The sequence below is a fragment of the Sus scrofa genome, chromosome 13, assembly GCF_054392235.1.
Source record: "Sus scrofa isolate SSC_HxYL_T2T_F1_AM1 chromosome 13, Sscrofa_HxYL_maternal_Yorkshire_Landrace_v2.0, whole genome shotgun sequence".
NCBI lineage: Eukaryota > Metazoa > Chordata > Mammalia > Artiodactyla > Suidae > Sus > Sus scrofa.
The window spans coordinates 137,805,704-137,826,000 of NC_139395.1; the positions used below are offsets into that span (position 1 = coordinate 137,805,704).

Below are 20,297 nucleotides of genomic sequence, written 5' to 3' on the forward strand. Positions count from 1 at the left end.
CAGCTGTAGCTCCAATTAAATCCCTAGCCTGAGAACCTCCATATGTCATGGGAGGGGCCCTAAAAAGCAAAAAAATTAAAAAATAAAAAATAAAATAGAATTGCAAACAGGTCAGTATATACTCAATGTCAATTCTCTAAATTCAGATTTTAAAAAATAGCTTCTAATCACTTAGAAAATAGTAAGCATCTGTGGAACCAACCTGAGTTACACCAGACTAATTTACTTTTTAAAATAGAGAATGTTTATAGACAGATCAGACATCATACATCAAAAAGATGTAAAAACAGTACATTAGCAGAATTTCAACAAAGTATTTGACCAGGTTCTCATCATACCCACATGTACAGTGAACAGAAAATGGGAGTTTCCATTTTGGCTCAGCGGAAACGAATCTGACTAGTATCCATGAGGAGGCCTCACTCAGTGGGTTAAGGATCCAGTGTTGCCATGAGCTATGGTATAGGTTACAGACTCAGCTTCGATCTGGCATTGCTGTGGCTGTGTCTTAGGCCAGCAGTTGTAGTGCCAATTTGACCCCTAGCCTCCATATGCCACAGGTGCAGCCCTAAAAAAACAAAAAACAAACAAAACAAAACAAAAAGAAAATGGATAACAGTTCAATTAGGTGGTAACTGTTTAATGACCATAACAACAAGTGCTCATTAATGAATTTCATCAACCTGAAGGGCAGTTCAGGACTCAATCTGTGACCATCTCCTATTCAACAATTTCATCAATGAGGAAACAGGGAAATATATTTAAGAGATCAATGAGTATATATAGTGAGAGAGAAAGAGAAAACACTATGAGATAAGCAAGTGCTGTAGCATTCCACAAATGTAAAACAAACACACAAAGAAAAAAGAGACTTAATGGTTTTAGTTCACAGCAAGCTCAGTTCAATCTGACAGCAAAAAGCTCAATATGATGTAGAAATAAGAAAAGCTAATGTGATCCAAGCTGCATCACCAGTAGTATCTTAAACATGGAAGACAGCAGTCCTGCTTAACTCTGGACCAATCAGACCACAACTGGGATACTGTCTACCCTTCGAGGGGTCACCATCTTCAAAGGATCATAACCACACTGGCACATGTTCAGATCAGAAAAACCAGGATGTTTAGGGGCCTGAATACCATAAATGGAAAGCAGAAGGGAATACAGATTTACAATAGGACGAAAGGATCTCGAGAGGAAAACAACAGTTACCTTCATTCAGTCATTCAACCAACATGAATTTCAAACCTATTTCAGGCCAGACATTGTGACAGTGGCTGGGGATACAAGAAAAAGATAGTCCAAGTCTGTGAGAAATTCATATGTATATCTGAAGAGTTGAAACAACCATGCTCTAAAAAAAGGAGCAGATTGTTCTACAGGATTTCATAAGATAGAGATAGGATCCATGGAAAGAAGTTCTAAAGTAACTGATTTCAGCTCCATATAAGGAAGAGCATTTTAAGAGTCAAAGCTGTCTAATGAGGGAAGCAGCTGCCTGAGAAGACTGCAAGGTTCCCAACAGTAACAGTGTATTTAAAGGGGACACTGCTGAATAAGACAAGCAATGAACTTGGCCATCTTTCACATTCCTCATATTTTTCACTAGGATTCTTTCTATACTTCCCCAGAAAGGGGCTCTTACCAGATTCACCCTATTTGTGTACTTCAGCATCACAGGTTTCCCACAGTTGCTATTTCCAACTTTGCACCCTGTCCATCACTGAAGCAATGCCTTATAATTAGGGATGGATCTGAGAGCAACAGGAATAATGAGATACAGGAAGAAACTGACCCATTAACACACAGAAAGCCCCCAAAATAAACTGTTCAATGTGCCTTGTATGCGTAAAGAAAATATAAGAATTCTCTATCCTTTAAGTCATAAATTCAATTAAAATATTCTATTGTGTTCAATTAATATAAATAAGGATTTGTTATGTACTGCATCTCTTGTTGGGAGCCATTTTTTTCTAACCAACAAGGAAAAAATTAACTTAAGATCACTTTGAGAATTTGTGTCCTAAATAAGCACTCCAAAATGTCTATTAAAAGGTTATGTAGAAACTAAGTTGAGAATATAGGTCTAGAAAGAAATAATTCATCAGCTATAGCAGGCCAAATACCATGAACTAATCAAATTGTGAAATTCTGATTAAATGGCTACTTAAGTTAAATCCATTTTTAAAATCACAGGCAGGATAAACGTAGAGAAAAGGTCTAGACCATTTAGTTCTATAAACTGGCTTAAGATTATCAAAGCTTACTTTCATTCATTTTATTTTATAATTGTAAAACAGTCTCATACACTGGCTCTATATGCTACAACCGAGTATTTAAAGGAGTTCACCCATCCAAACTGAGAATATTAACTTCTTGGAAGCAGTCCCTCACACTTCAGCACTTTCTCAATCTGGATACAAGAAATGGGCTACGATTCGTTTTCCACGGGCTCTTTCTTTTAAATACCAGCCCAGAAAGACAAAGTGAGAACGAAAGAAGAGCATCTTTTAACCAGCAGCCCCGAAAAAAGGCTTCCCTTCCAGTTGTCAACTCTGACGGCTGTCTACCCCTTCTCAACACATTGCCTAGTCCTTTCTGTTGAAAAGGAAAAAGGAGATTGGGAAAAAAAAAAAAAAAAAAAAAAAAAGGCAGATCCCAATTTTTCTGGGACGGGGAGATCCCCTTTTGTAGAAGTGGATAAAGCTGGGCTCCCCACGGGTTTCATCTCGTCGTTGTCAAGGCAGCGCCAACCTGAGTCGTCCGGCGCGAGGGCAGTTCCCGCCGACTGGAGCTCAGGTCGGCCCCGGCCTGCGGCAGAGCAGCCCCGGCCCAGCCCGGAGCCCCCCAGGCCGCAGTCCCTGCTGCGACCCCGGACGGCTCCGCGGGCGCCCAGGGACCGCGGTGGAAGGCGAGGAGACGCGGTTCGACTTACAGTGACACCATCCTAGGTGACAGCACCAGTGCAGCTTGAAGCACTTGCCGTGGCTGTGTGTGGCACAGATGGAGAGCCCGTCGCATGGCTGGAAGTCGGGTCTGCGGGCAGCGCAACTCCGCGCCAGGGCCTGAGCCTCGTCCACTTTCTCGCTCTTCCAACCGCGCTCGGACACCGGCGCCGCGGCCGCACTCATTTCCTCTCCCTCCGCGAAGCCGAGATCTGGAGCTTGGAAGAAGCGGCGTCTGGGCGGGCGGGAAGTCGAGCTGGCAGTGAAAGAGGGAGGGCACGGCGCGGGCCGAGAGTCACGCCAGCTGCAGGCGGTGGTGGCGGCGGCGGCGGCGGCGGCGGCGGCAGCGGCAGCGGCGGCAGCAGCAGCACCAGCAGCGCGGCGGTCCCAGGCTCGCAAAGGAGCCGCCCCGGGCGCTGCGACCGGGGGCTGGGCCTGCCGCCGCCTCCCTCCCTCCCTCCGCCGCGGCGCGCACCGCGCCCCCACGCGCACACGCACACGCGCGCGCTCTGGCCTCGGCAGACGCCACGAGTCCCTCCGCCGGCCCCGCCCCCTCACTCACACACGGCGGGGAAGCGCGGTGGGTGGTTGACTTCGCCTCCCCTCTCGGAGAGTCTCTGCCCCTGCACGCTCACTCAGCCCCCAGAGGCTGGCCCTGAGCGGCAGGGCGGCCGTTAGGAACACACACCCGCCTCGGCGGCTCGGTTTCCACACGCACGTCAGCTTCCACGCACGCTTCCCACTCACACACTCCCCTCTGACACCCACGTCCACACTCGGCGGAGGGCTGAGCATGCCGAAGACACACCCGCCCGGACGCCCAGCGGGCTAGTCCCTGCGCAACTAGAAGCGAGTTGCTCACACGTATAGCCTTTCGCCACGGGCTGCCCACGTTGCTCTCCTGCATGTCCCCCCTCCCCCGGAGGCACACAAGGTCCTGGAGGCTCACGCACGTGCACACGCATGGTACACGCGCTCTCCCCCCACCCCCCGGCCGCCTCTGGCTCCCAGCGTGGCCACTGGGGAGCATGTCCCGGGCCAAGGTTACTAAACTGGGTGTCCTGGTGTGTGTGTGTGTGTAAGCAAGAGAAAGATGAGTATGGTGCGTGTGTGGTTTGATGTGCATCTGATGTGTGGGTGTGTGTGTGCTTATGTGGAGTAGGTGTTGTGGATATGGGCATGTAGCTGGATGTGTTGGTAAGTCTATACATGGTACATGTGTGGTGTGTGTGATGCACATGACTGTTAGTGTGGACTGTGTGAAATGAGGTCTCTATATATGGCATGGATGTATATAACCAGTATGGAGTGTAAGTGATGTGTTTATGTGTGGTAGGTTTTATGTGCTGTGTATAGTACGTGTGTAGCTGAGTGTGTGTGTGTGGGGGGGTATGTGTGTGGCAGTGTGGTGCATGTGACTGGCATGTCCAGTGTTTGTGGTGTATATGAGTGGAGTTGTGTGGGTATGGTATGTGTGGGTGTGGGCACCCAAACAGATCTCATGTTTTCCATGGACTCTGTCTGCCTTTGTGTGTTAAAGCCCACCCTGGCCAGCGGGTGTGACTGGCCCTGATGGTGGCTGCAGCTCTCCCACCCAATCAGCTTGCCTTCCACCCTCTTGAGGACAAGTTACTCCAAATAGATTCTCCATGCCAAGCTCAGCTGCTGCGAACCGGCCTGGAGCAGGATTCAGTGAAGAGAAAACAAACCATTTGCTCCTGGGGAGCACAGTTGGGAATTAGTGTTTGCCTGCAACAAGGCCAGAACCCAGCCTTGAACACAGAAAAGGAGGGGACTTCCTCTCACTATTTGCCAAACGTTTTTCAGAGCAAAGGAAAATGCCTGTAATTGCCAGTGTTGAGGGAACAACAACAAAGCCTTTCAGCACAAATGCTATGTGGGAACATGCTTGTGTCCAGGTCCACTTTGTCCATTACTTTGTTCCTTTCCTGCTTTACACTGACAAGGAGACTCATAATGGTTTTGAAATAACCAAATTCATCTTCAAGCTCTGAAAATCCTCATTGCCATAAGCAATCTTCCCTTTATTTAACCTTGGCTTAAGAAGGAAAATACTATTTGCATATATCTGATTCTAGTGAAGTCTTCATTTATTAGGGGTTGAAGAGAGACAATTTGGTGCAAAGTTATTTTCAAGAAAGGTCTGAATCAAAATCTCAAAATATGGTTCCCCCCCAATAACCTAACACTGAAACAGTTATAAACATGAAGCATCAAGTCTTCAGCTTCCGCCCCAGATGCCCCTCTCCCCCAACCAAAAAAAAAAAAAAAAATCCTAAGGAAGCACATCTCTGAATCATAACATTTATCCATCCCTACTGTTAATTTCAGTCTGACCCACCTCAGAATAAGATGAATAAAAGGAAGAGAAAACTTAATCAACAAAGTCCATAATCCAGAAATTTTCAAACAAAAGGAGATTCCCATCTCTCCTACGCTATTTTTCTCCTTCCCCAGCACATAAACTCTAATATTAACCATGTTATACAAGGTCTTACACAGAATTCTTTCAGTATTTCAATAACGAATATTTGAACAGAATCCTTCCACAGGGAGTTCCCATGGTGGCTCAGCGGATTAAGGACACACCGACATAGTCTCCATGAGAATGCAGGTTCAATACCTGGCCTTGCTCAGTGTGTTAAGGATTCAGTATTGCCATAAGCTTCGGTGTAGGTTGCAGATGCGGCTCAGATCTGGTGTTGCTGTGACTGTAGCGTAGGCTGGCAGCTGCAACTCCAATTCAACCCCTAGCCAGGGAACTTCCGTTTGCCGCATGTGCGGCCCATAAAGAAAAAAATAAATAAATAAATCCTTCTACTGGCTTTTACTCTAGGGTGAACCATGTTATAAGATCCTACTACTGGAGTTCCCATCGTGGCGCAGTGGTTAACGAATCCGACTAGGAACCATGAGGTTGCGGGTTCGGTCCCTGCCCTTGCTCAGTGGGTTAACGATCCGGCGTTGCCATGAGCTGTGGTGTAGGTTGCAGATGCGGCTCGGATCCCGCGTTGCTGTGGCTCTGGCGTAGGCCAGTGGCTACAGCTCCGATTGGACCCCTAGCCTGGGAACCTCCATATGCTGCGGGAGCTGCCCAAGAAATAGCAAAAAGACAATAAATAAATAAATAAATAAATAAATAAAAGATCCTACTACTGTGTGAAACCATGCCATCTTAGCTAGTGAAAAATGAGCACGAGAAATAATGAGATAAAGCACCTTAGCCAGGGGGCAAGGTAAATTACCTGAATTCCCTGCTTTATGTTAGTCACATGATTTGAAGCTGAGAAGCCTTTACATTTTCTATAATGTAAAACTCATTCCATTCCTTTGCCCTTAAGATCCTATTACCCTCTGTTGTCTGCAATGGAGCAGGAGGATGTATATGCGCTGTGACCTCTCAAACATATGCACACACAGCCTTCAGGGTATGTTGTTGGGATACAAGTTTTTAAAATGTTAATGATTAACTCATTTGGAAAATCTTGTTTCATCTATAGTTCTGCCCTCCTGACCCCCACCCTGCCACCGGATTATTTTGAAGCACATCCAAGACATCATATTATTTCATCCATAAATATTTCAACATCTATCTCTAAATGAACTTTTCAAAACCGTAACCCACAATAGCATTATCACATAACAGGATACAATTTGATCATAACTATGAACTTGTTCCATAGCTGCTGACCACCTTGTTCAGCTCCCCTTCAAAAATGCCACTCCCACTGCCTGGAATTTTCCTCTTTCCCTCCTACTTACCTCTCCTGTTTATCTGCCACTTCCTCAAGTTTTCTCTGACCAACCCAAACTAAGTTACACACACATTTCCTTCATATCCTTTAACTTAACTTTAAAAAAATAACTAAAGAAGGAATTTTTTTTTTTTTTGGTCTTTTTAGGGCCACACCCATGGCATATGGAGGTTCCAGGCTAGGGGTCCAATGAGAGCTATAGCTGCCAGCCTACACTACAGCCACAGCCAAACAGGATCTAAGCCGCATCTGCGACCTACACCACAGCTTATGGCAATGCCGGATCCTTAACCTACTGAGAGAGCCCAGGGATCAAACCTGCATCCTCATGGATGCTAGTCAGACTCATTTCTGCTGAGCTGTGATAGGAACTCCCTAAAGAAGGAATTATTGAACTAATGTCTTTCCTCATATCTCCCACCTCTGCTACAAACTGTAGGCTCCATGAGGGAAGGTAAATGGCCCCTGTCTTGTCCACCATACTGTTCCCAATACTTAACATTGAGAAAAAAATCATTGTTGAAGTAGTGAAAATTATTCCATCTCAGACTCCCAAAGGCTAGAGAAAGTCCATGTGTATGCAAATTATGTGTAAATATGTGTGAATAATTCCTCTAATTACTTTTCCTGTAAGCACACCTTTGACTATTCCCCTCCTGCACTGATTCTGAGCTTAGCTATGTGTATTAGTTATCTATTGCTGTGTAACAGATCATTCCCAAATTGACACAACACACTTTCTATGGGTCAGGACTCCAGGCATGACTTAGTTAGGTCTCCTCCTTCAAAGTCTCTCACAAGCCTGCAGTGGAGGCATGGACCAGGGCTGCATTCTCGTCTAAAGTTTCAGCTGGGGAAGGGTCTGCTTCCAGGCTCACTTCCCTAACTGGATGTTACCAGGATTTGATTCCTTAAAGAACTATTGAGTTGAGAGTCTCGGTTCTGCACTCATTGTTGGGTGGAGGGAACCCTCCACTCCTTGCCGCTTTGGCTCCTTCATAGGGCAGTCTGCTTTCCCGGAACAAGAATGTACAAATAGTCAGAGAGTACCAGACTTTCATAACCTAGTCTCAGAAGTGATATCCCATCATTCTGGAGATATTCTATTCATTAGAAGCAAGTCATGAGGTCTAGCCCTCATACACTGGGTGGAGATTACACAAAGACATGACTATCAGGAGGCAGGAATCACTGGGAGCCATTACAGAAGCTGCACACCACATCATGTGCATTGCTTTAGCCAGTGGGAGAATAGCAATTATGACATGGCGAAGATTTCCAAAGAACATGCTCCTTGGGATTTGCCCTTTCTTTCTGTGCTGGAACTGTGAGACCAACATGTGTACAAGCTGGAGCAAGCCTGCTGGAGGATGAAATGCCTTGTGGAGGAGAATGACACATAATGGTCTGTCAACCACTAGAGCCATCAATGAAGCTATGCTGGATCATCCTAGACCCACTAGCCAATCACAGATGCATGAGAAAATCCAGTAGAGCTCTGATGCTCCAGTCCTGATCAGAACAACCACAACAACACATTACAGAAGAGGAACTATATCAAACAGTTGTTTCTTAGAGAGTAAAACATGACACCCCCACCAGTTCTCTCCTGTTGTAGGCAAAGTAATTGAGGATTCAATAGACCAAGTGACTCAATGTCACTTGCTCAGCGTCATAGCAGGAAAAGTTCTTTAGGCCTGGGCATCAGAACAAGGATGGTTCAAGTCTAAGCTCTGTTGTTTTCGGCCAGAAAACCTGGGAAAATCCCTTATGCTTTCTGGGTTTCAGTTTCTTTATCAGCAAAACAAAACGAAGGTTTCCCAGAACATCTCTTAGCGCTCAAGACTGTGGCTTGTCCACTTGGTTATAGATTGAGCTAGGGTTAGAATCCTTTCAGTTCAGATGTCATTTGTAAAAAGTCAGGTATTCCCTTCCTATTCTATTGCCCATATTTGTCTAATGCTGATGTAAGTTTCATCTCTGCACACCAAGCATTCTGAATACTTTGATAAATCGAGTCATTACAAATCAGTTACTTTTTGGTTGCTTGATTGAACCAAGCAACTGATTCCACCGTGGTTATAAATAACCTGCTAGTAATTGGTCAATTTGTCATATTAAAGCAATTAGAATGATTAAGTGGATGGAGAAGCTTCCAAATGAGGTGCAACTAAATTAAGAGTCTTCTGTGGGGAGGGAGGATGGCTCTTTAGCTTTGCCACTGGCATTATTCAGACCTTCATCTTCCCCTTTGGCATAAAGGAAAGAACAGCAGCTTTGGAATCAGACAGAATGGAATCAAAGCTCAGTTCCACTACCACCTAGCTGAGGGTCTTGGACAGTTATTGAGCCTCATCTCTCAAATGGGAATTTTAATTCCTACCTCATACACCTGCAGGAAACACTAAATAGAATAACATGTGAAGAGCCTAACACTAGATCTGGCACATTGCAGATCCTCCGTAAATATTTGTCACCTTCTTCTCAGCCCCTCCGAAAGCCTTCGGTGTTTACAGACTCTCTGTACGCCAACCCTTCTTTCATGATGCTGAGACGTGATCTCTCTAAAACATAAATCTGATCAGAACGTATCTGGCCTTAAAAACTTTTGACACTTCTCACTGCCTACCCTAAAATTCAAACCTTTGCAGGCTAGATAAAGCACTCCTCGTCTCTTCTCCAGCTACCCTTCGCCCTATCTCCAAATCTGTACCTCCTCTGGATTACTGTTTTGTTTCTGGACAGGTAATACACTTTCTTCTGTGCTTTCCCCTATTCTGTTCTCTTTGCCTTAAATTGCTCACCCCCCTTTATAGTGGGGAATTCTACCCTTCCCTCAAATCCTAGCTCGAATGTTCCTTGAAGCCTTTCCTTAATTCAGTCCTTACTCCAGACTCAAGGACACACTGTACCTACCGCTTGGTATCTCATATAATGAGGCAGGCACTGTACATTTTCAGTGCTTGGCATTGTATTGGGTACTAGAAGACATTCAGTAAGTATTTTTGAATGGACACATTAAAAAGTTTATGAATAAAATCATACATTGTATAGAAAGGCAAAACATCTTTTTTTAAAAGCTTAAGCCCCCAGAACTAGGAGGGTCCTATGAAGGCTTTGAAATCAAAAAGAAGCCTTGCTTAACGAACTCACTTGTGATCTTACTGAATGTCTTACCTCTATAGGTGAGTGACTCAGGCTGCAACAACTCTAGATTCCAAGAGATATTTTGGATATTGCAAGAATGACAGAATGAAGAATAAGAGGCAGGAGGAGTTTCTGTTGTGGCTCAGTGGTAACGAATCCTACTAGTATCCATGAGGACATGGGTTGGATCCCTGGCCTCACTCAGTGGGTTAAGGATCTGGCATTGCCATGAGATGTAGTGCAGGTTGCAGATGTGGCTCAGATCTAGGGTTGCTGTGGCTGTGGCTGGCAGCTGCACCTCTGACTCGACCCCTAGCCTGGGAACTTCCATAGGCCACAGGTTCTGCCCTTAAAAAAAAAAAAAAAAAAAAAAAAAAGCACGGAAATATTCGCGGTCCTTCCCTAACTTCTGATAATGCACCATGAAGGGCAGCTTTCCTGCAACATATCCCAATGCACCAGCATCAAAAACAAAGTAGAAAAACAGATGATCCACTGCAACCAAGCAAGACCTCATGACCCTGTGGGGCTTTCCCAGGTACAAGCTCCTCTGCGCCCCTCACTTCTTTTTATTTTTTTACTTTTTTTTTATTTTTAGGACCACACCTGCAGCATATGGAACTCCGACTCCTCGCTTCTTGTTTGGCCTTTCAAAGAGCAGACTCAAGAAGTTAATGCTTGTGACCAGAGAGTCACAGGACCCATAGCTCCTGTGAAGGGATAGAGGTAACAATCTGGTGCATGTCTGTTAGTTATTCTGCTGTAACTTAGACCCCCCTACTCAGTGGAGGATGGTGACTACATGCTGACCACAAGAACACATGCTGACCTGGAACTGGTTGAAACCAGAAAGTTGATGAATAAGATTTCTGAAATATCACCCCACTTCCTCACCACCAACCAGTCAGGAAAATGTCTACGATCTGATCACATACTCCACAACTCTCACCCTTAATGTTGCCTTTTTAAAACCCTTCCCTAAGAGCCATCTGGGAGTTCAAGTCTGTTGAGTGTGAGCTAGCCATTCTCCTTGCAATGAATAGCATGCTTTCCTTTACCATAACCCAGCGACAGTAGATCAGATTTGCTGTGTGTTGCGCAAGCAGACCTGAGTTCACTTTAGTAATACCCTGAGCCAATCCAAAACAGTGTTTCCTGTAGTATTTTTAAAATAGTGGAAGTGGCTGATCACCTTTAAATGATTTTCAAAATTCACCATTCCATCCCATAGCTTCCCTTTGAAAAGACACACTGAGTTTTGTGCCAATTTGTTTTATCAACCAGCGAAAAGTCTTTATCTTATGAAAAAAAAAATTCTGAGGAAAATAAATCGTCCAGTGGGTTTTGAACATAAAAGGGGAGGGTAAAAAGACTTGTGATAAATGTACCAAGCCATTGGCCCCCTGTGGGCTTGAATATACACCCTTAATGTTCAAGCCCAATAACCACTGGACTTTTCCTGAGTAATGTGATGTGACACTAATAGAAATAGGATCTGGGTCAATTTTGTGCTCCACACAACACAACTGTTCTTCATGCTCCAATGGTCCACACTTACTTCTGGAAGCAGTGGACCTATCATAATTTTGAAACAAGAATACTCTGGCTTCTTTTAATAGTAAGATATACATTCTGCCATTTCCATTAACAAAAAAAAAAAAAAAAAGAAAGGAAGAAAGAAAGAAAGAGAAAGAAAAACCTTTTTTCTTGATGATTAGCAATTAAAATAATTCAGCTTTAATTAGCTCATTTCAGTAAGCAGCTAAAGGCTAAAATGACAGTGAAGAGCAATCTGAAATACAATGACTGACTCATGGATTATAAATGAGACAGCTGAGGTACCACATGCACCCAGTGAAGATGCTGGCCTGCGGTCAGCACTCCATCCATACCCAGGGCCCCAAGCATTTCAGCAGCGTCTGGCATGCAGTGCCGGGCTCATTTACCTACTCCACAAATAGCTGTTGCATATCTTCTGTGTTCCAGGCTCTGGGATGGATGCTGGAGATAATTTAGAAGAGAGATATAAACCAACCATAAGAGCATAAAAGGTAATTGCTTTGACCGAGGGGTTTAAACAAAGCATGGTAGAAGAATGCAGGAGAAAGAGATAAATTTGCCTGGAGTCATCAAAAAATACTTCACAGAAAGGGTGAGTGAGCACTGGCGATAATGTCAATGTAGGTTGGGGTATCATGAGAAACAATAACACGCACGAAGGCAAGAAAGGCAAAGGGCCACTCTGCAGGTTTGTCTTACTTGAAAGTAATGCGGGCCTGACAGAGCAGTCAGATGAAGGGCGGAATAGGTGGGCAGGGACCAGATCATGAAAAGCCCTGCAAAGTTTAGATTGAGTCCTCTCAACCAGTAGTTTCTGAATACTTTTCAGCTTGGAGCACTTTGTTCAATGGACATAATTAGAAGACGCATATGTGAAACGAATTCGTAAAGTCCAGCTGCTCCTGCTGAAGCTGATCCATGTCTGTGGGGAATGCTGGAACCTCATTTGTTTGTAAGCCCACAACAACAGAGCCAAACCACTGATTTGGGAGGGGGAACGTTGTGGTAAGCAGCCTCTAACATGGTCCCCAGTGGTCACCACTCCTGGGATTCACACTCTGCATAAGTCCCTCCCTTGAGTGTAGGCTGGACTTAGCAACCCCAGAAGTAGTGATGCAGCCACTTCCAAGAGTAGGTTACAAAGACTGTGGCACCTGTTGTCATAGTGTCTCTCTCTCTCTCTGCATGTGTCTCTCAGAGATTTCACTCCTAGGGAAGCCAACTGCCATGTTGTGAGTGGCGCTATAGAAAAGCCCACATGGGAAGGAAATGACATCTCTGACTAACAACCAGTGAGAACCTGAGGCCTCTAACAACCATATGAATGAGTTTAGAAGCAAATCCTCCCAATGCAACCTGAGATGAAAGAGTTCTAGCCAACACCTTGACTCCAGATGTCTGACACTGTGAACAAGCTGAGCTGCACCCAGATTGTTGACCCAGAGAAACCGTGAGATAATTTCTTACAGAGAGAGATAACTAACACAGGAGCCAATGAGGAATCCTGAGTCCAGGGTGACAGGATCAAATGGGCATTTAAAATAATTAACTCTGCAGTGAACCAGGAGGAGAATTTGAATGGGGGAAACACTGAGATAAGGCACTTCATAGCCCAGGAGGGAAAGGAAGAAGACCTGAACAGTGCAGGTGCAAAGCAGGGGAAGTGGTATAAATCCTGAAGAGGTAAAAGCAGTAAGGTTTGGGATTATCTGAGTCTGGGGAGCAAAGGAGTTTCAGGGACAATGCCAGTCGTTAGTTAGGACACAAAGAAGGAGGAATGTGTTTGGAGAGAATGAGTGGAGTTCAGGACATGTGCAGATCAAAGTGGCTGCCAGGCATCCTTATGGAGAACAATGATGGTTCCTTGGAGCGAGTTCAGAGAAGTCTGACATAGAGTATTCGGCAGAAGCAATTGTTCTTACACATTAGGGTGCTTCATTCCCAGAGGCTGAAAACTCCGCTGCCTTTGGGGGCCAAGAAAATAACATAAAGGAGTGAAGGGTTCTGGGTATGAAGTAGCAGAAAGCCGTGGGCACTGTGTTGAACTGCAGAGGGCCTGCCTTCCTTTGCCTTGGTATCAAAGCCAAACCCGTTTGAAATGCTGTGCTATCTGGGAAGCTGAATTCAATGTCTGTGGAAGCTGGTTTTAACCGCACTCCTTAGGAAGGTATCATGGCAGAGTGAGAAGGACATGAGCTTTGGAGTCAGGCAGCACAAAGTTCAAATCCCGCCTCCGCCACTCGCTCACCACTGCCATGCTGTAACTTGTCCAGTGACCCTGGAGACACTCTGAACCAGCATTTTCTTAGCTTTACAGAGGGTTAGTAATACCAGTTTGAGTGCCGTGGTTGTGGTTAACTTAGGAGATAGTAATTGTTCAATGCCAAGTACAGCTCCTATCACAAAACAAGCACTTAAGTGGTAGTGGACATGAAGATGGTGATATAATAAGAGCCATCGTCGCCTGTTGAAGGGCTCTGGGGACACAGTGAATATCATCACCCTACTATTGAGAGAGCAGAATCCTCACAGAGCATATACACTGGGGCTCTCACTCAGTGTCCAGAGGGTGTGTATGTGCGTAATGGGGAGTTTAACACCAGGAGGTTCATGGTGCCATAAGAGAAACCAAGAACAGAAGTCCTGGTACATTCAGGCCTCCAGGAACTGGAGTTTCATCCAAAGGAGCTCTGGGAATGATGGCCACAGGAGGTGACAGAACTTCATCCACTCTTGTGCTCCAGAAATGTGACTTGCTCTTCCCCACGTGTTGGTGGCTCACATGACTAACACACTTCCTCTTTCGATTTTTTTCTCTGCCGTAGAGCTTCTCTTCCCTCCCTATAGGATCTGCTTCCTTCTAACTTTGACTCATGTAGTCCCAACCCCAACATATTCTTTTCCAGAGTAAATCCTTTCTAACTCACTTCTTGATATGACCTGTCTTTTCCTCTTCCCGCCCAGTTTGAATTTCTGAGAGTGAGGATTTGCTTCAACCGCTGTCTTAGCCATCAGCTGCAGCTGAAGGAAAAGGAAGGAAAGTCATGGGATTCAAAGGCCACTGAAGTTGCTCCTTTAGTAGGAGGTATGGGTGGGCAGGCTCCGACTGAAGGAACTGAGGGCACAGAGGCAGCAAGGCTGATGAGCCTGGTGTAGGTTTATGTGAGTGTGCGGCCAGCAGAAGCTGGGAGCCTGCGGTGGCAGGACAGATCAGAATTATGATACTGTTACTTCAGAAGTTGGTGTGAGAATAATATTCAGCCATAAAAAAAAAAAAAGAAGGAAATCCCATCATTTGCAAGAACTTATCTTGAAGGCATTATGCTAAGTAAAATAAACCGAAGAACAAATACCTTATGATCTCACTTACATGTGGAATCTAAACCCAAAACACCCCCCTCCTCAATTCATAGATACCAAGAACAGGTTGGTATTCCCAGAGGCAGAGGCCGGAGGGTAGGGTAATGAACCCAACTAGTATCCATGAGAACAAGGGTTTGTTCTCTGGCCTTGCTCAGTGGGTTAAGGATCCAGTATTGCCATGAGCTATGGTATAGGCCGCAGATACAGCTCAGATCTGGCGTTGCTGTGGCCGCGGTGTAGGCCGGCAGCTATAGCTCTGATTCAGCCCCTAGCCTGGGAACTTCCATATGCCACAGGTGTGGCCCTAAAAAGAAAAAAAAGGAAGGAAGGAAGGAATAAAGAAAGAAAGGAACAAATAAGGGGTGAAAGGTAGTCAAAAGGTACAAATTTTAGTTGTAAGATAAGTCCTGAGAATGTGATATATGGCTCGATGACTATACTTACTAATATTTTATCATATATTTGAAAGTTGCTGAGACAGTAAATCTGAAAAGTTATCTTCATAAGAAAAAAAATTGTAAGTATGTTAGATGATGGATATTAACTAGACATTGTGGTGATCTTTTCACAGTAGGTACATATATCAAATCATTATGTTGTATACCTGAAACAAATAGAACTTTATATGTCAATTATAGTTCAAAAAAAGTAAGAGGGGAATTAGTTGCAGGAAGATGGCATGTAACAGGACAACCCTGGAAGCTTCCTCCAGGAGCCCCTCTTTTCCCTCTCCACTCCCAGCAGATCAGGTACAAAGGATCATCAGTTCAATTAGCTCAAAAGGATCTGGCGTTGCCATGAGCTGTGGTGTAGGTCACAGACGTGGCTTGGATCCCATGTTGCTGTGGCTGTAGTGTAGGCCGACAGCTCCAGCTCCAATTATACCCCTAGACTGGGAACCTCCATATGCCACGGGTGCAGCCCTAGAAAAGACAAAAAAAAAAGACAAAAAAAAACCAAAACATTACGTATGTCTACACTGGCTCCACTTAGGTTCTTTACGTTTTTTGTTCGAAAGGTGATCCCCTTCTCTGCCCAAGCCTCAAGAGGACAAGGATAAGGCTGGCTTGCTTTCTCTGCTACTCATTTCTGCTTGGCCTGGGTGTATACCTGGATGGAATTTGGGGCACCACTGTTTCGCCAGTCCCAAGCAGAGCTCATCCATCTAGGGTAAAATAAGGGTGAGACTAAGGCTGCTTCTCCTCCCTGGCAGCTGGCTTTCCCCAAGGAGCCGCTGTCCCCAGGGATGTTCATCCTCCACTTCCCAGAGAGAGAGCCAAGCCCCAGTGGCAGCTGCTGTGATTTCCAGGAGGCACAGAGCTGGGAACTCCCTCCCATCCCCACATCTCCCATGGGTGCCCATCCAGATGCATATATTCCTGTCTGGAAGCTGAAGGTGTAAATAGCCTTGAAAGTGACGGAAAGGAGAGATTTGTGGATTCATGGATGGACAGAATGGGTTAAGTAAAACAGTCCATTTATTTATGTATGTATGTATGTATGTATGTATGTATGTCTTTTTGTCGTTTCTAGGCCCGCACCCGAGGCATAAGGAGGTTCCCAGGCTAGGGGTCAAATCAGAGCTATAGCTGCCAGTCTACGCCTCAGCCAGAGCAACACAGGATCCAAGCCACATCTGCGACCTACATCACAGCTCACAGCAACACAGGATCCTTAACCCACTGAGCAAGGCCAGGGCTCAAACCTACAACCTCATGGTTCCTAATCGGATTTGTTAACCACTGAGCCATGATGGAACTCCAAACAGCCCTTTTATTACTCAGGAAAGTGAAGTCAGAGAAATGTGATGAGGTGACTTTCCCAAGGTCATCAAACTACTCGTTTCACAATCTACCCTGGAGATGGAAATAGAAATCACACACCATGATTCTAAGGCTGCTGCTCTTTCTTCTACCAAAGAGGTGTAAAGAGGAATTAGCTTCTGCTTTTGTGCATGTTACATTTTGATGACTCCTTCTCAACCTCCACCCACAACTGGTTACAAGGGTGAGGTTTGGCTATGGCAATACTGCAGGCAAGGACCCAGCAATGCACAAACCCAGGCTTGCCTGCCTCTGCCCTTGCCCCCTCTCACCAGGTTCCAAGGAAACCAAGCTCAGTAAATAATCACAGATGGTGAAAAAAAGATAACCTCTGTGTTAGGAGGACTCAGTGTCCACACTCAAGGTAGAGATCTCTGGTAAAAAAGTAAGTAGGGCCTCCTTCCTCTTGGAATAGCTCTGCCCTCTGACTGTATGCAAAGAGGAAGAAGTCTAAGAAACCAGGGAATCACATAGCCAGGTTTGCACAGTAGGCCTTGGCTTATTTGCTCCAAATGCATGTTAGGAGGAAAGTAGAAAGAGATTGGCCAGGCCTGATCCATCTAGAAGTGAGTCAGGAAGCACAGGAGAGGAGCACATGGGTTCACTCCCTTTAGTAAACAGAGTCTGTTTTCATTACCTGGTGCTGTGTAACAAATCACTCCAAAATGTAGTGGCTTTCAAGAAGCACTGATTGGTGTTCCTGTCATGGCGCAGTGGTTAACAAATCCAACTAGGAACTATGAGGTTGCGGGTTCGGTCCCTGGCCTTTCTCAGTGGGTTAAGGATCCTGTGTTGCCATGAGCTGTGGTGTAGGTTGCAGACTTGGCTCAGATCCTGTGTTGCTGTGGCTGTGGCATAGACCGGTGGCTACAGCTCTGATTAGACCCCTAGCCTGGGAACCTCCATATGCCGAGAGAGAGAGAGCGGCCCAAGAAATGGCAAAAAAGACAAAAAAAAAAAAAAGAAGAAGAAGAAGAAGAAGAAGAAGCACTGATTATCTTATCTTCTGGCCGTTTCTGCACATCGGGAGGAATTCAGACAGGGCACAGCAAGGAGGGCTTTTCTCTGCTCTACCATGTCTGGAATCTCCACAGAAGACTCAAAGGCTGAGGGCTGGACCTGTCTGAAGGAGCTTTCCCTCCCATGTCCGGTGGTTGGCTTGGCGGTCACAACACTCACACGTGGCCTCTCCATGTGGCTTCCTCTAACACGGTCAGTGCCTTAAGAAAAAGCAAGGTGGAAGTCACCTTAACATATATCAGCTTCATAAGTCACACAGCATCACTCCTTCGGCTAGTCGAGGCGCTTAACAAAGGTCTGCCAGGGTTCCAAGGAAGAGGGCAGACCCCACCTCGAGATGAAGCACATGCCTACTTCATATTATAAGAACAGAACGAGAGATGAGACAGTTTCAGAAAATACAATCTCCCATGCAGCTCAATCCATGTCTTAGGCTCTGACCATTGCGATTAGAAATGTCTTCCTTGTTGAATGGGAAGCCAGGAAGAAGGTGATCTGAGATAAGAGTGGCTAGGAAGAGGACCTAAAATTTTCATCCTCACACAACCACTACCATTTTCCTACAGATATTAACTTAGAGGCTCCTTCCCACTTCCTTCGTAACTTCCTTACTTTGGCCACTAACAAAAACTCCAATCAGCTGTCTAGTTTCAACTTCTAGATAAGGCTTGGTTGATGCATAAGAGAGCATATATGTGGATACTTAAGGACCCCTGTCCTGTCAACCCCCTTCCAAACAGACAAAACAAAATAAAACCTAACACTTTCTTGAACTGTGCCTGAGAAATCTACATGACAGTTAATTCATCTTAGAACTATATACCACATATAAAATTCAGATACGGTAGTGCTTATATCTTGCTAATTATGTATACCTCAGTGGAAATTCATTTCGGTTTGAGCTAGGGTAAGAGGGGGATAGAGATGGAGTTGAGAAGTTGTGAGGATAAGGTAGAGGAGGAAGGAAAAGCAGAAAGAGCAGAAGCTATAATTGCTTGAAGCTTTGCTGGGTTACACTTGATCACGCTCTAGATCTTGAAAGCAGTTTACACAGTTTTCTGGCTATAAACCCACACGATCAGCTTGGGAATCACAGGGGTGGAATCCTTCACCACCCCTCACTCAGACACCAACCCTCATGGCAAGGTTTCTCTTTCATCCTACCCTTCCCCAGAAGTGCCTCTTCCCTGTAAGGACTCCTACAGAAGGAATGAGGTAATTCATATTTTCTAGTTAAAAACAATAGCAATAGCAACTAACATACTAACACTTATTAACAGCTTACTCTGTGCCACCTACTATGTTAAGTGCTCACACTGTCTCATATAAACCTTACAAAAATAATCTATGAAATGGATCCCAGTAACCATCTCTACTTTACAGATGAGGAAACTGGAGGCACAGAGAGGTTTAGTAACTTGTCCAAAGCAGTACAGCTGATAAGCTCCGAGGCTGAGATTTGAACTTAGACAGCCTAACTCTGGAGCCTATACTCTTTTTTTTTGTTTGTTTTGTTTTGGCTTTTTGCCTTTTCTAGGGCTTCTCCCATGGCATATGGAGGTTTCCAGGCTAGGGGTCTATCAGAGCTGTAGCCACCAGCCTATACCAAAGCCACAGCAATGCAGGATCCGAGCCGCATCTGCAAACTATACCATAGCTCACGGCAACACCGGCTCTTTAACCCACTGAGCAAGGCCAGGGATCGAACCCCCAACCTCAAGATTCCTATTTGGATTCGTTAACCACTGAGCCACGACGGGAACTCCTGGAACCTATACTCTTAACCACTGCATTATTACATAGGGAAACCTCATAAAAGCCAGTCATTGGGGGAAGGATCATTCTGAGCCCCTTTATTAATAAACAAGTTTTAAAAATAAATGTAATGAACTAAAACTCTAGCCAAAATATTTGGTGAGGGGAAAAAGTAGAAAGTCAAGAGTAGAAACAGATGAAACAAGAATATACAGAAATAAAATAAAGAACAAAACAAAGTTAGTATAATAAAAAGGTAAAAAGAGGGTTTTTTAATAAATGACTGTTGTCTAAATAAAAACAAGAAAAAAACCAAATTATTAAGACCATAAATAAGAGCATAATGCATAACAAAATGGGTGCTTGTTTACAAAAATACAAAGCACTGTGACAGATCAAATAACTGAAAAAGAAATATAAGTTGTTACTCCCAAAAAGGTGCCTAGTCCTGAGGGGTGTATGATGAAAATTTCCCAAACTTCCAAAAAAGAAAAAAAAATTGCTTTGTTACCTAAACTTTAAAAATATATGTGTGTATGTGTGTGTGTGTGTGTGTGTGTGTGTGTGTGTGTTGTATGTTACCCAACTTGTTTTGTGAAGCGAAAATGATTGATTTCAAAATCTGAAATTAAATTTCAGATCTCACCAATGAACATAAACATTAAGACGGTGTTAACAAAAAAGAGATCCCACATTGCTGTGGCTGTGGTGTAGGCCAGTGGCTACAGCTCCCATTCAACCCCTAGCCTGGGAACCTCCACATGCCCCGGGTGCGGCCCTAGAAAAGGCAAAAAGACAAACAAACAAAAAAACAAAGAAGAGAAAAACACTTTACATATACTAGCCACTATGCTTAATTCTAGAAACACAAAACTGGTACAGAAAAGTAGAAATAGGAGTTCCCAATG

The 20,297-nt window shown here is 44.7% G+C and overlaps 1 protein-coding gene across 1 annotated transcript in view; it reads right to left on the reverse strand.

Annotated features, from left to right (window-relative positions):
* C13H3orf70 (chromosome 13 C3orf70 homolog) overlaps positions 1-3,397 on the reverse strand; it is a 100,307-nt gene extending 96,910 nt beyond the window's left edge. Inside the window, exon 1 of the mRNA XM_021069978.2 lies at positions 2,936-3,397. Coding sequence (XP_020925637.1) covers positions 2,936-3,131 — 196 coding nt within the window. The 5' untranslated portion in view covers positions 3,132-3,397. The remainder of the gene's footprint in view (positions 1-2,935) is intronic.
* Between the last annotated feature and the right edge of the window lie 16,900 nt (positions 3,398-20,297).